This window comes from Onychostoma macrolepis, chromosome 19 (assembly GCF_012432095.1).
Source record: "Onychostoma macrolepis isolate SWU-2019 chromosome 19, ASM1243209v1, whole genome shotgun sequence".
NCBI classification, from domain to species: domain Eukaryota; kingdom Metazoa; phylum Chordata; class Actinopteri; order Cypriniformes; family Cyprinidae; genus Onychostoma; species Onychostoma macrolepis.
The window spans coordinates 5,207,554-5,225,607 of NC_081173.1; the positions used below are offsets into that span (position 1 = coordinate 5,207,554).

Genomic DNA, 18,054 nt, shown 5'->3' on the forward strand with positions numbered 1-18,054 from the left:
TCTACAAATGAAATTAAAATCATAAACAGCATCGTTACACAGGGTTAAAATAAGAGGAAGTGGAGAGAGGGGCATTCCAGGTGACAGGAAGCAGAAGGCATGGGTTCGTTTAGCGCTTTAGTGCTTGTTGTGATGGGTCGGGTCACCTCGTTAAGGCAGGAGAGGGAGGGGCGGATCTCCCTGACGGTAAGGACGGCATGGATCTCATATAGCCGGAGTCGGGCCGCTCGGACGAGCGGGAGCGTGTGTAGACCGGTCGCTCCATCATGGGCCGCTGGTCAGCTGACCTGGACCTGTAATGCTCATGTCTGTCCACCATGCTGCGGCTATACCTGCAGAACGTTAGTCAAAAAGCCACGCTCAGACGAGCCCCAGTGCATCATGGGATCACAGGGCGTCTCAGCTGTGAAATGACGTCGCTTGGCTAATAATTAGCACACCAAACAAAAGTGGATTTGAGTTTCAGCATTGGCCGCTCAGGGAAATCATAAAACGAAGGAGATTTACCAAACTAAAACAACCAAAAATAAGCGTTAACCAACAAATTGACATGAAACAAACAAGCAAACAGAAGCTTCTGGAAGCTGCTGCAAAGAAAACAGGTGAACACATTTCATACTAACACAACTATAAGCCCCGTGACTACAGTCGACTCTACTCCTATATAGTACTCTATCTATGGGAATACTTGCACAAATTCTGCTGTATTACCTCAGATCATCCTCATAGTGTTCATGGTTAGCTGGGAACTCTGGGATATTCTCCTCTCTATGGAGGAGCGTAAGAGAAGAACATAAAATGCTAATTTAGAAGCTCTTATAACTGTCAGTAGTCGCTAAACAGCCTTATTATACAATCTACCCTTGTGAAAAAGTATTGAATGTGCACTTGTTGTGTACCTCAAGTCTTAAAGGTATACTTCTAAAAACTACTTACAAATAAAAGGCCACTTAAGTGTACTTAAATAGAGCCACATTCATGACCAGTGCTGGGGAAAGATACATTTAAAAGTAATGCATTACAATAAAGTAACTCAGATATTTGGTTGTCAATTTAAAAGTAATGTGTTACTTACTAGCAGAAAAAAGTAATCTGATTAGTAACTCGCCTTACCTCAACACTGTTCATGACTATGATTCTTAACACACTTAAAGGTACACTAAGCAATTTTTGAAAAACGTTTTTGACCGTAGTGTGGTACTACGTCCCAAAACACACTTGCAGCCAATCAGCAGTAAGGGGCGTGTCTGGTAATGATACAGTGCTCAATTTGAGTGTACAGTGTTTCTTTTTGGTAGGTGAGTAACGTTGATTTTGCATTGTTTCACACAACTTATCTGTGTTGGCTTTTGTTTAAATATGCTTGTGTGTAATCTTCACTTGTTTCCGCGATCGTCGTTATGTCAGGGTTGTGTACGAACGTGTGGGGCGGAGATATCAAAATAGGGGCGAGGTCCTATTGGGCTAAGGGGCGTGTTTGTTTTGGTGCTTTCAAATATCAACATCGTTTTTTTAAAAATCGCTTTAAGTAGAGTTTTAAAAAGTGCACTTTTAATAATGTCAAATAAGTAGTTTTACTTTAATATATATATTTAAAATAATTATGTTTTAATAATCTTTTGTCACGTTTTAAAATGTAATAAATTGCACCTCTACCATTACAAATGTGTAATTACAAATATATTTAAATAAAGGACATACAAGTTTTAATAGTGACATTAAATGTTAGTAATACTTTAACCATATTTCAAAGTTAATAGAAGTAATTATGAAATGACAAACAGGTACTTAAGTCCTACTTAAGTAGGTAAGTTTAACTAATTGCATTTAATGTAAATTTAAACTATAATATGTTTTCATTTAATTGCAATTAACATGAAATTAAGTGTCTGAAAACAATGCACTCAGTTCAGTATTTTCTAAAGTAAAATTTTTTGTAATAAGTACTTTTTCACAAGGGTATACTGATAAAATACAGTATAGTGTAATGTTCGAAGTGAGATTCAGTTACTAGTTCAAAGTTACTAACTAAAACTAAATATAATTACATTCTAAAAACTAGCTACCGTACTAAGATTCTGATGTTTCAGCTATGCTACTGTGAATGCTAGTGACGTTTATGAAATCTTCTATTATGTAAGAAGCCATTTTCCAGAATATCAAGAACATTAAACACTTCTGTAAAAATGGAAAGGTCACAGTACAACTACAAAATCTAAATCCAGCTTGACTCTGCACTGAAACTACTGCATTTATTGTAATTATACCTTTCTGTATCTGTAGAAGGCTCAATTTCTATCCTGGGGCACGTCCTACTGAATAAACCAACCTCAGTGTGTTAGTGCCACACTTAGTACATGATATTAAATATAAAAAAAGTTATAACAGGTCAGTAAAGTAAATAAATAAAATAAACTGGAGCCTCGGATCCATTACTGCCATCTATTACTAGACAAAGCCTCAGTGGGAACATAAATGTGGCATCTTTTCCAGGCAATTGATAACAGATGAGTAAAGAAAGAGCGAGGGTTTGTGATGTTTGTGATGTGGGTGTTTATCTCTTCAGAAGTCTTACCTGTTGTCTCCACCGTTTCCATTCATGACATGATTGGGCCATGGAGTAGATACATGATTGGGCCCATTGTAATATCTTTAAATGGAGGATGAGGATTGATAGATTGGAATGAAGAAAGGAAAGTATGATTAGAATGAGCAACAGCTGTATCAGGGCAAGGGGTGAGGGTTAAGTCTGTAACTAGTATACAACAGTCCTATTATGGATGCATGAACACAATGCATGTCTCAACTAAAGTATCCGGATTTTACCTCTCAGGAGATTCATACGAGTCACTGTAGGCAGACATTTGTCTATCTCTCCTCATCCTCCTGAACACAAAATAACACACAATCAGATCCTATGTACCAAACATAATTCTACCTGCCAAAAAAGAAGTCCAGCGCAGCCCGAAGTTGCTGTGGATTCACATTTCCTCACGTTAACATATTCATTCTCAATATTCATATTCATTCTCATGATATGGTTTGATATATCACTTGCTATTTTTCCAAGATAATGGCACATTAAGATAACGGAATATTTACAGGTCACACTTTTGTTTGGGGACCAAATCTCACTATTAAATAACTATTAACATTGACTTTTGCCTCAATATACTACTAATTACTGCTTATTAATAGTTAGTAAGATAGTTATTAAGTGTATTTATGGGGTTGGATTAAAAGGATCTAAAATATGGTCATGCAGAATAATGGTGTGCACACCAAAAGCGAAGCGAATATTTGCATCGCGTTACTCACTCTAGATTACTCGTGGGATTTTTTCATGTTACTCGCGTGAACAAAAACATAAAAACAATAAAAACAGTTTTCTGATAAAACCGGATGTGTCAACAAGCTTTCTCTGATTGGCTTGTGTGACAACACGTCATGCTAATTTTCTGCTCAAGTTTAAATTTTTTCATCTTTCAAGAAAGATGTGATTGAGACGAATATCCCAATTTGCATCATTCACGTCACCCAGCGCAAATTTGCATCTTTTCAAGTCTTTGCATCGACTTTGTATGTATATCTACTCGCGCAAATAATTAGATTTGCTTTTGGTGTGCACACAACATAAGGCATTAATATGTGCTTTATAGCTACTAATAAACAGCCAATATGCTAGTTATATGCATGCTAAAAAGCAACTAGTTAATAGTAATTTGGTAGACACTTTTATTTAAAGTGACTTACATTGTATTCAATGTATACATTTTATTGGTTCATGCATTCCCTGGGAATCAAACCCATGACCTTGGTGTTGCTAGTGCCATGCTCTACTGTTGGAGCTACAGGAAATCTCTCAATAAATCTACGATTTTCAATAAATAAAAGACTGCCCATGCAAATCTCAATGCCACAGTGCAGGGTTGTTGTGAATGATTGCAAGAACGTTGCTCAGGGGTTCAGTGTGGCTTTTTAGCATGTTGTTTTTGCATTTCTAGGAGGATACCTACTGGTTAAAGTCAAAAGAGCCCACTCTTAGGTGTATTAATATAGACTATGGGATTTTATTGTATTTTATAGATGTTTCTCCCTGGCAATTATATACCTCGTCAACAAGCCACATGATTTGAGGAACCGATCATGCCTGTAGCAAATAAATGCATGGGATAACTTTTTGTATGTGTCAAAATGTAGTACTTACTATGAGCAATACTAACAGTGATGATTGATTTAGCAAACACCACTGATTTATAGCATACCTGTAGTTCAAACAAAAGCATGGTGCTATCAATGCCAAGGTCATGGGTTTGATTCCTAGAGAATGCATGAACAAATACAATATACAGAATACTTTGAATGAAATGTAAACTGCTTTAGATGGTTACATCATGGAAGTGCAACACAAGTAAATCAAGGTGCAGTCCCCCAGGAAGGCAAATTTTCACTGAAGAAATCAAGCTATTTCTATAGGAATTTTTGTATGAGGGGGAAAGATTTCCCCACACAGATTTCACAAAGTGTTGAAGCTGGTCACGTAAACACTCTTGGTTTTAAAGTGGCTTCTGCAGGTATGCTTAAATGCACAAATTTTCAGTAATCAGAATGAATCCAATCAGATTTCAGATTTTGTAGTTCTGATTATATGAGCTCTAAACTTTACAATCCACTTTTCATATTCATTTACATATGCATGACGTATTCTGAACAAAACTTCATGGCACATACTGTGACCTATGACGTTTCTTAGCAAATATTTAGAAAATAAGTCTCCTCCACTGATCAGTTCATAAAAAGACATGAAACTTATGTAAATATACATATGTTTGCTTCCGATCAGATAATTTCAAGTCTACACCAACCCTTCTAATATAAATTGAAATTTTATTCGGATTGACTGTTTACATGAAGGCTTTTCAATCCGATTGAAGCATTAATCTGATTACTAATGGATTATTTGGTTGTATGAAAAAATATATATATATCTTGAACTGTGCTTCATGCATTTTGACAATGGACCTTTTTGCCTGCAAAATTTTGCGAATGTGAATCTATTGCACCTCAGAGCGTCTGTAACCAAAGCTGGCTAGATCGACAATATCTGAGTCTCCACTAAGCCTACAAATATATCCAGAATAGATGAAATTCCACATTTCTAAATAATACATTTATATATAAGCATGGTGAACATCCACTGTAGCTTGCAGTTTTTTGACTGGCAGTTCTGTCATAGAGTGACGCTAGTTGGCTTGGGACCGAAAGAGTGAGTGCTCACTCATCAAAACAGCTCCAGCCTTCCAGAGAGCAGCGATGAGGATACAATTCATTACACCACGGCAGGAAGGATGGAGTGGGAGCTGCTAAGGACACATTGCACACATTTCCTTTGGGAAATATTGCTGGCGGACTTAGTGGCGTAGTTGGCAAAGTTACAATCTGAACCCTATCATGTACGTTATCCTCCAGAGAGGAGCCGAAACGACTCCTGCACAAAGCTTTCTCAATGGGTGGAAGAATGACGCTACAGCCAAAGCGTTTTTCAAACCTTTACCACATTTCTCTAAGAAAATGATTTTTTATGATATCGTCTTCTATTCCACCCATTGGAAAATTTCGTAAATTGGATCCTAGTCTACAATGGTGACATAAACGTAGGGTTGCACGATGAATTGCATTTTAATCATGAACGATTTCCACCTTTCTTGATTTGAAGGGATAGTTCGCTAGAAACCAAACACTTACTGGTGGCCATTGACTTCCCAAGTAGAGAAAAAAGTAATATGAAAGTCAATGGTTACCAGCAATTGTTTGATTACACACATTCTTCAAAATGTGTTCTTTTATGTTCCACAGAAGAAAGAAATTCATACAGGTTTGGAACAAAGTGAGGGTGAGTAAATGACAAAATTTTAATTTTTGGATAAACTATCCCCTAGGATAATCATCAGTGGTTATTTAACCTGAAAACAATTCATTTCAATTCAGCATCTTGCAAGATTCCACAAGCTTTCATTGTGATGGTTGCCAGATTTCAAGTGTTTAAATCCCCCAATCAGAGCTTTTTTCTTAAATCCATAGATTTTCATCCCAGTGGTTTACTTAATCTGCCCAACCTGGCAACCATACATACGTGTTCTCTCTACATTACGGAAAAAGCGCTGATGAGCTGGAAACACCAGCAAACATGTAAACTGGAGTTTAGTTTCTGCTCAAATAAAACTGTAATCCAGGCACTCTGCTTTCTTTCACACGGTCACTTGTGCTGTTTGCAGTGACTAAACCCATGAGCAAAGCATGCAAGTTGAAATTCTCTTGATTTGTGCTTAAATGAATTCTGATGATTCTGATGAAATGACAGAATTTCATGGTTATATTTTTAAGCAAATTCATGATTAACCATTTAACCAGTTATCGTGCAGCCCTACATACTGTAGATGTGAAACATTTTGAGAGGCGCCACTAGCTGTTCTAGTCCAAACTACTACCCACACAGCACTAATATGGAGCATCGTGAAAACGAGAGTGAACTGCTGTGGTTTACTACCTGTCCATGCTATTGTAAGCCCCGTCTGAGTATGCACGGGCCATCCTAGTGGAGCGCAGTAACCTGACCGCGTCCTCCCGAAAGAGGGGGCACATACTATGAGTCAGAACAGAAACGAGAGTGAGGTGGTTAGAATTGGGAGAATTGGGGCAAGTGGGAGTTATTTGGGTGTTAAGGGGGCGGAGCTTTTCTACCCTCTTTTTTTTTTTTAGCACTTCCTCTCTGAAAGAAGGCACAGGTGAAGATCGCCCAAAGCACAAAAGCGGGAAATCAAGTAACCTTGGGCCAAAATAACTAGCAGATATGCAAAGCTATCAAAACTATCATTGATGTTGTAGCACACACCAGCAGACTAAACAATGTTTCCTTTTTGTGAGTCATATATATATATATATATATATATATATATATATATATATACACACACACACACACCTTTCATCAAAGTTGTCCTAAAACCAAAATGAGTTCTTGCCTTAGGACAACGTTGATGAATTTTTTAAACCACTTCAAATGTTGACTACTTTATATAAATATGCATATAGTGGTGGCCAAAATTATTAGAACACTAGTATTTTCAGCAGCTAAAATGGTTTTAAAGTCAGTTATTTCTATATTTTGCTGTAGTGTGTCAGTAAGAAATATCAGTTTACATTTCCAAACATTAATTTTGCCATTAATTATAATAATCCAGTGAGATTTTTGTCTGATAGCAGAGATCTGATCTGATCATCATCCAGTCTGTCTGGAACGACACGAAGAAACAGAACAAACTGAGACTAAATCCAGAAGAACTGAGGCAACGTCTCCAAGATGCTTCAAGAAACCTACCTGCAAAGACTCCTTGTGCAAACAAAAATCTCACTGGATTATTACAATTAATGACAAAATGAATGTTTGGAAATGTAAACTGATATTTCCTACTGACACACTACAGCAAAACATAGAAATAACTGACTTAAAACCATTTTTAGCTGGTGAATATACTAGTGTTTTAATAATTTTGCTGTATATGTATACAGTATATACTGTATATATATAGAGAGAGAGAGAGAGAGACTCAGTGAATCCTACTGCCAGTTTTAATACAAGCTTTTCTCTTTGACCACAGAATAGATAATAATAATCATGTTTCTTGAGCATCAAATCAGCATATTAGAATGATTTCTGAAGGATAATGTGACACTGAAGACTGGAATAATGATGCTGAAAATCTAGCCTTGATCACAGAAATAAATTACATTTTAAAATATATAATAATATAAAACGCTTATTTTAAATTGAAATAATATTTCACAATATTACTGTTTTTACTGTATTTTAAATGTAAATTAATTTTAAATTAGATTAAATAACACAAAACAAACCAAAATCACATTTACAGTATTACATTTGCTATATATACAGATGTTACATTTATGTTAAATAATAAATATTTAAAAACAAATTATTGCCACATTAAAAGTCTTGAAATGAGATGAATAATTTTGTAATTTTTCTGTAAGTAAGAAGCGCTTTAGCAAAAATAAGTGCAAAATAAGTGTATTACTTTATTATTAATGAGTGGAACTACTAAAACTTAAGAGCAAGTCCAAATGATTTTCTATGGTAACAAGACAGTTTGTCACAAAATTATGTCGACAGAGCTTTGCTTGTATTGAAACTTGAGCTTTCCTTTAAAATCTAAGAAAGTGAGAGTTTCAGTAACAGATGTTTTCTTGTGTAGAAACATGACTCTGTTGTCCTAAGATGGGATATATTATGTATGAGTGCGTTCACTAGTCTTCATTTCATATTTATAATGAATAAAGTGACAAGAGCAACCTCTTGTGCAGTGCTATGTGTGGGCAAGCTGTCACCTATCAGTCAACTAGCAGCAGGGGGAAGTGGGCGGGTGAAAGTGAGAGGAGTGCTGTGATTGGACAGAAGGGGGAGGTGGGCAGGGCCGCGTAACGCTGCTCTGGCCTGACAGAATACCTGGGGTCCTGGATAGCGGGGTCGACGCTTGGCTGTCTTTGTCTGGTTCGAGGAGGGAGGGTAAGATACTGGCTGCAACCACAGGGAGTAAAGAACAGAAATATGGCTGAATGGAGATATTGAATATGGAGCGATGGAAAGATAAACAAAAGCGAGAGATTGGCAGATAAAATGACAGAGTAATGTCAAAAAGAAAAGAGGAGGAATAATTTTTTTCCTGCTTTCTATGGTTCTCTCTATGTGGCACATCATATTTCTCACACTGAATGTGTGTAATCATGTTATATGAAATGAAGAAGGTATATGGAAACATTCCCATTTATGTTCCCAGTATCAGCAAAGGCAATCTAGAAAACAATAAAGCTTTTAAGGGCAAGCGCTGTATGTAAACCGTGGCATCTGAGCGTGTTTTGCAAACTCATACCTGTCTGGTGAGTATCTGTCTTCAGACAGGTGATGTCGGGGGCCGTAAAGCGAGGGTCCTCCTCTCACACCGTGGTCTAAACTTCGACTGAAGGAGAGAAAATGAGAGCCCTGCTATGACAAAGTGCGCTAGTGACACTAGTGCTAGTTTTAATTGTGAGCAGTGTTATTTAAAAATTCTGTATATATTATTAATAATTATTATTTTCAATTCATTTTTATTTTATTTTTTTTTTTATTCTTGTGCTTTTGATTTTTAAAAAATATTTATTTTAAATATATATATATATATATAAAACTTTTATTTATTTATTTAAATATCATAATTAGCTTTAATTGTATTTTATTTCAACTTATTTTAGTAATTCAAGTAACCTTCAACTTTTCTTTTTTGTTTGTTTATTTCAGCTAGTTGCCACAGCAAGACTTATAATTTCTAGAGGCTCTAATTGAGCAAAAAATATGCGATTTGTTGCAGTTGCTGATATTTTTGTGCCCACAAAATACAACGAAATTCTGAAAGCTTGTAATGTAAATCAATGAGAACACTATAGCAGATACTTACATAAAATGATATAAATATCAGATTTCACTCTGAATCTCTCAACAATATGTCTTAGTAAGACAATATTCAAATGCTTAGTTTTATGATCAAAGCAAAACATATAATGTAATGCAATAAAATTATATACAATGAACAATACGATGACATTTAGATTAGGGAACACAATACTTTGAGTTTTGCATCCAAAAACTCCTAATTTGCTGATTATTGATAGTAAGTAAGGTAGTTGTTGTAGTAGTGATGTTTAGGTATGGGCTTGGGTAAAGTGATCTAGTATATAGCATTAATGCATTAATATGCGCTTTATTAGCACTAATAAACAGCCCATATGCTAGTAATATGCATGCTAATAAACAACTAGTTAATAGTGAATATGGTTCCCTGATCTAAAGTGTTACTAAATATTACTAACAATATAAAAAATTATTATGTTTGCTTTATAAAAATCATGACAGATTTTAAACACATCAAAAATACATATAAACCACAGCTTGAATATGGATGTTTACAATTATACTGAAAGGCTTTAGTTGTACCACCTATTAAGATCAGCCTGAAACAACCAGACACATTGTTAAAACATTAGCCACCAGTTTTTAATGCTGGGATCCTGGAGCAGCACAATGTTTGGCAAACCATCCTGATATCTTAGGCTTAGCATTTCTAGTTAAATGCCACCTGGGTGGCAAAGTTGCAGACTAGAAAATAGACACGACTGATATAAAACATGGATTTATCCATTTGATGTCAGAAAGTTGAAGAATGAGAATTGTTACATAAATCAATAAATCATCTTTTTTTTTGTCTTTGGAAGGAAGTCTGGAGTATGTTTTATGATATGACCTCTTGACCCATAACGACAGGCTCTTATGCGTTTGTTTGTACCTTTGCGGTGGAGGGACGCTGGGTGAGCGCGAGCGTGTGCGGGTCATGTCTGATCGGGAGCAGTGATTGGACGACATCACCTGCTCAGGGACAGACAGAGTGGAGCTCTGGAAATCCCTGCCATTGTGCCGGTAATCTGAGGCAAACACAACACAACACACATTTACTTCAGCAATGCCATTTAAAGGGTTCGTTCAGGCAAAAATGAACCCTTTACTCACCTCGAGGCATCCTAGGTGTATATGACTTTCTTCTTTCAGACAAATCCAATCGGAGTTATATTAAAAATTGTCCTGGCACTTCCAAGCTTTATCATTGCAGTGGGTGGGTGCTTTTTGTTCTACAGTCCACAAGACGTCAAATAAAGTGCGCGCATTCATAATAAAACGTGCCTCACATGGCTCCGGGGCGTTAATAAAGGCCTCCTGTAGCGAATCCATGCGTTTTTGTAAGAAAAATATCCATATTTCAAACGCAATAAATACTTTTCTCTCACTTCCGGTATCTGTCGTAGGCGGAAGCCGTTCCGGTGGATGACGAAGGATGCTTAGGATGAACAAAAAGCACCCACCCACTGCAATGATAGAGCTTAGATGAGACAGGACAATTTTTAATATAACTCCAATTGGATTCGTCTGAAAGAAGAAAGTCATATACACCTGGGATGCTTCGAGGGTGAGTAAAACATGAGCTAATTTTCATTTTTGGCTGAACTAACCCTTTAACAACCAAATAATACCTAATTATAAATCACACATTCACATTTACTGAAAAATAGGAGCAAATTGGGATCTAATACAACGGCATCCAGGCATTTTTAGGTGTCCAAATATTTTTTAGCAGAACTTTATGTGGTCTACCACTCTGAACTATATTTTACAGTGATATCAACACTTAATTTAGGAACATGAAAACACCTTAAAAAGTGAACAGAACCAATGCGGTCATTGTGAAATGACTAAAGTTCACAGTAATCTTCTCTCTGACGATATCCTTTAACTTGATCTGTTGATAAGCATGTGTGAACGGGACAAGCCGTGTACGATCAGACATCGAAAAGATCATTACAGACATTTATTCATTTATTCAGATCAGATTGTGCCCCATTAAATCAGTGTTTGGCTGTATGTTCAAAAGTTTGGGGTCAGTAAGATGCTTTTTGAAAGAAATTAAACTTTTATTAAACAATTTATCAAAAGTGACAGTAATGACAATGATGAAAAAAGATTTTTATTTCAAATAAATGCTGTACTTTCTATTCATATGTGAATCCTCGTTTCCACAGAAATATGAAGCAGCACAACTGTTTTCAACATTGATAATAATAATAATAATAATGAATGTTTCTTGAGCAGCAAATCAGCATAAAATAATGATTTCTGAAGGATCATGTGACACTGAAGACTGGAATAATGATACTAAAAAATCAGCTTTGATCACAGAAATAAATTAAATTTTACAATATATTTATATAGAAACGAGTTGTTTTAAATTGCAAAAATATTTCACAATATTAATGTTTTTACTGTATTTTTGATCAACTAATTGCAGTCTTGGTGAGCAGAAGAGGCTTCTTTATAAAACATATAAAAATCTTACTGACCCCAAACTTTTGAACAGTATTTCACTCATATTATGGTGCACAAAAGTGCAAAAAGATGTTTTGTGTTTGTTACAAATACTTCTAATAGTTATATTATAAATGTATTGATATGTATGTAATTATGAATTTAACTGAAAAGCAGTGAATAAAATGCTTTCAAGCACGCTCAAGTCTTCAGTTTTGTAAGTACAGTGCGGCGCTAAAGCTGTACCTGAGATAACACCAATCCCGTCTTCACAGTCGTAATCAGAGAACTCGCTGTCACTGATTCTCTGTGACCCTGAGAGACAGAGAAACAGAGAAAGGAAGGGTGGAGGAACAGATCACGAGAGTCACCATGAAGAAAAGACCCTCTTAACGTGACTGTGTGTTATAATTCACAGGACAGTCCATGTGAGGTAAAGTAATCCAACTAGGCTTATAGCACAGCAGACACACATACTAAGCTAGCATTATATTATCATAACAGGTAATGAGGGATGAATCAATATAGAAATATTATATTAATTTATTTTAGAAGTTTTAAGAAATTTTTCAAATAATTTAGAATATTTTATTTTTTTTAAAACGGATATATTTATTTATAGTGGCTAATTATTTTTATTTAAAACAATATTTTATTATTATTTTAGTGGATAAAGCAAATTCTTCACTTTAAATAAAAATGATATTGATATTAATGGAAGCTCGTTTATTTAGCACGATAGCTCAGATCCATTAAATAATATTAACAGATGCACCTTTATTTCAATAATGTATAAATTAATTTTGAAATTACCATTAACTAAGATGAATAAATCTTTTTCATTGTCTTTAAGAATTGCAAACGTACTGTCAGCCCAAAAGAGGCTTTAAAAAAATAAAAGTTAAAAGTTAAATAACTGAAATAATGATATAAAAATACAATGAAAGAATAAAACTGAGTGTTTTATACAACAGATGTCACTGCAGACATGAAAACTCTTTCCATGCTCGTGAAAGTGAGTTGCTACTGAAGATGTATAATTTGCATGTATAGTATAATGCATTTGCCACAATATCACAAAATATCCACGGCAGACAGTCTATGGTGATTTTAAAAGATGTTTTCTCATTTGTTACCTCACTACAGCAAAAAAAACCCAGCTGCAGCTCATGTTGAAAATCACATTGATAACACACTGTGTTCAGACTCAAATAATACAAACGAGATCGGTATGAGCAGAACCGAGCTGCATGAGGTTTGCTATTATTTAGTCTGAAATCAAAACAGTGAAACACAGCAAACACCAATCACAGAAAGGTTTGTGAGAGGCTGGGAAAAGCGTGAGCAGGCCACACTCAGGACTGTTAACTAGGCTGCTTTTCTTTATATTGTAATGGTGAAGATAAGCTGTACAATGAGGACTGGTGGCATGTAGCAGCAGCGATGGGCGTCAGCTCCATGCAGGCTGTGAGGGACAGCGTGGGTTTCTGGAGAGCATGAGGCGGAAGTGAGGGGAGATCACACTTTGAGAGTGTAGAGGAGAGTAAAATCACACTGCTGGCCAATCACATGCTAGCTGGAGCAAGCAGGGCAAAGTTACCTGAGTTGTAAAAATATGGGCCCTTGTCTGGAAATGTGTCAGTGGTGGATAGACAGTAATATTTTTTTGAAGGAAACAAAACATGAAAACAAGAAACATCAACAAAAACAAACATACATAAAATATGATCATATCAGTTCTGGACATAAAAACGATACAGAATATACAGGACATTCGTACCATACGCAGGCCTGTAAATTGCCTACATTCAAACTGACAAAGTGTTGTGTTCTGATTTTTAAAATTCTTTTTAAAAGTTCTTTAAATTTAAATACGTTCAAAAGTTTGAGGTCTGTTTGTTTTATATTACTTAATACTTTTTAATCAATGCCTTTATTTATATTTTTATCAGTATGTTAATAATATTACAACAAGGATTCATCACAAGTGTGATAATGATAATTATGTTTCTTGAGCAGCAAATCAGCATATTAGAATGAATTCTAAAAAGATCATGTGACACTGAAGACTGGAGTAACGATGCTGAAAATTCAGCTTTGATCACAGGAATAAATTACATTCATATAGAAAACAGATAGTTTAAATTGTAATAATATTTCACAATATTTCTGATTGTACTGTATTTTTGATCAAATAAATGCAGCCTTGGTAAGCAGAAGAGAATACTTTCAAAAACATTTTTAAAATCTTACCGACCAAAAGCTTTTGAACAGTATTTTTGTATTTTTGCTCATCTCTATGTAATACGGTGCAATTCATTAATTCTTTTATGATTGACACAAATGGTAAACTAAACACAAAATTATGATGAATGACTGACGTAAAAATCACACAAATCACACAGAAGTTGATTTCCACATATAAAAATGGCCCAGACCGCATTTGAAAATGTGATTCAGTGTGATTTTTGCTTTTCACAATCAGATTGAGATCACATTCAACTGTAGTGTGAACACTTAAAGTGACAGATCACCCCAAAATGAAATATCTGTCATCATTTACTCACCCTCACCTTGTTTCAAACCTGTATGAATTTCTTTCTTGTATTGAACACAAAAGAAGATATTTAAAAAAAACTGTTAACAGTAGCCATTGACTTCCATAGTATGAAAAAAATTACCGTGTAAGTCAAAGGGTACCAGCAACTTGATGAGTAAATGACAGAATTTTCATTTTTGGTTGAACTATCCCTTTAATGCAAGTAATGCATTACGTTACTTTTTCGATACTTTTTGGCAACTCTAAAGGCCCCTTTCACACCAAAAGTTAATTGAATAAGCCTCAGGCTGAAGAAAGTTTCTCCGATTTCTCTCAACATGGGGACAAGAGTGCTGTCAGTGAGTACATGGAAAAACAAAGTAACTTACGTTACGCATTTCAAAAAGTAACTCAAAAAAAGGAATGCACTACTTTACTGGTTACTTGAAAAAAGTAATGTGATTGCGTAACTCGAGTTACTTGTAATGCATTACCACCAACATATTAATATGTACCACTATGGAGAAAATATAGTATAAAGATGTACCGTCTAGCTTTTGTACCTTAGGGTCAGCTTTGTATTTCTTCCTGAGGGTGTGTGCTTGTGTTTGCTGTAACAGTACGTACTCTGTAACCTGCGTGTCGGGCTCTCTCCGTGCAGGAGGCGTCTCTGCATGTAGGGCGAGGGGTTCGGCAGCGGCATCGAGGACAGGTCGTGTGTTTGGAGCTTATACCAGTGAGGCTGATCGTCCAACAGCGCCGTCTCCAGCTCGATCAGAATCTACACACACAAACACACAGGCATCAAACTAGGGCTGGGCGATGTGACCTAAAATCAAAACCTTGATTAATTGAACACTTTACCTCGATTGCGATTATTGAACGATTATTTTATTTTGTTATTTTTATTGTTTTTTGTTTTTTTTCTTCATAGTTCATTAAAGGTTTGCACTGTAAATATACTCAGCTATTAAAGGTGGGATTTTTTTTCTAATGAAAGAGTGCATTTCTTATCTTTCATTTTTTTGCAAACAAAATAAATGAATATTGCCATGTCAAAAGTAGAAAATAATAACTTGCATCCCCTGAATGTTTTAAATAATGACTGTAAATAGAACACTGCTGATTAAGAGAAAGAGCAGGGCAGAATCTCATTGATCTTGTTCTGTCAAGCTATATATGCAAGTACTCACTCTAGGTTCTTACTAACCATGCACGAAAAACACATCTTTGTGTCTAAAACCGCGAGACACAGAGCTCAGGAATGTTTTTATTTATTTTTTTTTAAGTGCAGCGCAGAATGCCTACTCTGCCACGTTGCTGTCAAATGTGACCCTGGACCACAAAACCAGTCATACTGTAAGTACCACAGGTATATTTGTAGCAAAAGCCAAAACATACACTGTATGGGTCAAAATTATAGATTTTTCTTTTATGCCAAAAATCATTAGGATATTAAGTAAAGATCATGTTCCATGAAGATATTTTGTACATTTCCTACCGTAAGTATATCAAAACTTATTTTTTTATTAAAAATATGCATTGCTAAGAACTTCATTTGGACAACTTTAAAGGCGATTTTCTCAATATTTCGATTTTTTTGCACCCTCAGATTCCAGATTTTCAAATATTGTCCTAACAAACCATACATCAATGGAAAGCTTATTTATTCAGATGATGTATAAATCTCAACTTCAAAAAATTTACCCTTATGACTGGTTTTGTGGTCCAGGGTCACAAATACAAAAGTTGCCATGCCAACCTGCTTGCCCTGCAATCTGGGGTCTCCTGATTGGTCCACTGTTTTGGAACTGGCACTGATGAGCGGCTCTGTGTGTAAAAGTTTCAATTCCTTTTTTTAAATGCGCCTCTCGCGCGCGAGACGTAGGGGTGTAAGAAAATATCGATACATGTGAGTCCGTATAGCGCCAATTATGGTAGTATGTTTTTAAGGGGAAAGTATTAATAGGATTAAAAAACTGAAAAAATGAAGTTGGTTAGAGTTTCTTAATTTCGGTTTCGATTAATCGTCCAGTCCTACATTAAACACACATCCGTTTATCATGACTTAAATGTGGAACATTTCTTGCGTTAAAAAAATCTGAGAAAAAAACTTCAAGTTATAATGCTTAGCGTTCAAGCTTGGCAAAGGAAGGTACAAAATAGTTTTATAATTGATTTTAAACTAAAACTTCTATTCACGTCTTATATTGCTGCCACAACAGCTGTCTTGCATCATACTGAGTAAATATTGATAGATCTTTTCAGGACGGTGTGGGTCTCTCTCACCTCTCCCAGGAACTCGCTCTCCTCCTCTCGGACTCTGGCCTGGTCCCATAGCGTGATCTCCAGCATGCGCTCCCTGAACTCTCGTCTGTGCACCGGCGAGTACATGAACGTCTGGTTCCACTTGGGCTCCAAAGATTTCTTCACTGTTTTCGTTCTCCTCTTGCTTTTATCGCTGAGAAGAGCAGGTGAGTTCATAATTTACAGCTGCTGATGTGACTTTACAGACCCACAAAAGGCACTAACCAATCCAAGGACCCCCGATTTGAAACTTTTCATTAATAGCACACATTTTCATAGACATCATTACACCTAATTATTCATTCATTGCTGTTGTTGTTGTTGTTTTTCCACCCCCTCCTCAAAACAAATAAAAAAATAAAATAAAATAATAAAATAAAATAGATGTATTTAGACATTTTCAAATATAACTGAATTAATTTTTATATAAATATACATTAATTGTTTTTATATTTTATTTATTTATTTTTTGGAGAATTACATACAAATTTAAAATCTGTTCTTTTGGAATTTCTATGCATTAAAATTTTTGAAAAACAGCAAATCAGCATATTAGAATGATTTCTGAAGGATCATGTGACACTGAAGACTGGAGTAATGATGCTGAAAAATTCAGCTTTGATCACGGGAATAAATTACATTTTAAAATATATTCAAATAGACAATGGTTATTTGAAATAGAAATCATTTTTTTTACAATATTACTATTTTTACTGTATTTTTGATTAAATAAATCAATAAATTAGAGCTTTGGTGCGCATAAGAGACTTCTTTTGAAAACAAAAAGATAATTTAAAATCCTTATTCAAAGTTGTTTTGGATATATCTGAACTCTGGCATACCTTCTGTCGGGGAGGAAGTAGATTTTGACGTATGGATTCCTAGGTCGCCCGTCTTCTCGTGAAGGCAGGTCTTTGGCGCCCAGGATAGTGACGATGAGCTGATGTCCTACTTTATCGTACCACAGCTTGACCTGCAGGAAGAGACGGGCTCTGTTAGGAGGTCTGTGAGGAGAGCTCACCCCAGAAGGTCCGGGGCAGACCTGCAGAGCCCCTTATGCAATGTGTGCAGCATCACATGCTTGGCAGATCTTTCCCAGAGCAGGAACAGCACCAGCACACACCAACTACATCAAGCTGACTACCTCTCAACTCCTCAGTCTTTAATCATTAGCTAAATTCACCACTGAAACAAATACGAAATTCAACTACTTCTAAGCACTGAATCACATAGTTTGACAGCA

General features: G+C 35.7%; 1 protein-coding gene across 33 annotated transcripts in view; it reads right to left on the reverse strand.

Annotated features, from left to right (window-relative positions):
- rims2b (regulating synaptic membrane exocytosis 2b) overlaps positions 1-18,054 on the reverse strand; it is a 175,490-nt gene that overhangs the window by 48,163 nt on the left and 109,273 nt on the right. For 19 of the 33 annotated variants that reach the window (XM_058752960.1, XM_058752961.1, XM_058752969.1 and 16 more), the window contains 13 exons: positions 17,654-17,784; positions 16,794-16,965; positions 15,132-15,285; positions 13,566-13,592; positions 12,212-12,280; positions 10,398-10,533; positions 8,949-9,035; positions 8,525-8,596; positions 6,548-6,643; positions 2,827-2,886; positions 2,576-2,650; positions 712-768; positions 147-332 (listed from right to left, as the gene is read on the reverse strand). In XM_058752960.1, the coding sequence (XP_058608943.1) occupies positions 147-332; positions 712-768; positions 2,576-2,650; positions 2,827-2,886; positions 6,548-6,643; positions 8,525-8,596; positions 8,949-9,035; positions 10,398-10,533; positions 12,212-12,280; positions 13,566-13,592; positions 15,132-15,285; positions 16,794-16,965; positions 17,654-17,784 (1,322 nt within the window). The remainder of the gene's footprint in view (positions 1-146; positions 333-711; positions 769-2,575; positions 2,651-2,826; positions 2,887-6,547; positions 6,644-8,524; positions 8,597-8,948; positions 9,036-10,397; positions 10,534-12,211; positions 12,281-13,565; positions 13,593-15,131; positions 15,286-16,793; positions 16,966-17,653; positions 17,785-18,054) is intronic. The other 14 variants (XM_058752966.1, XM_058752962.1, XM_058752973.1 and 11 more) reach the window with 10 other exon arrangements.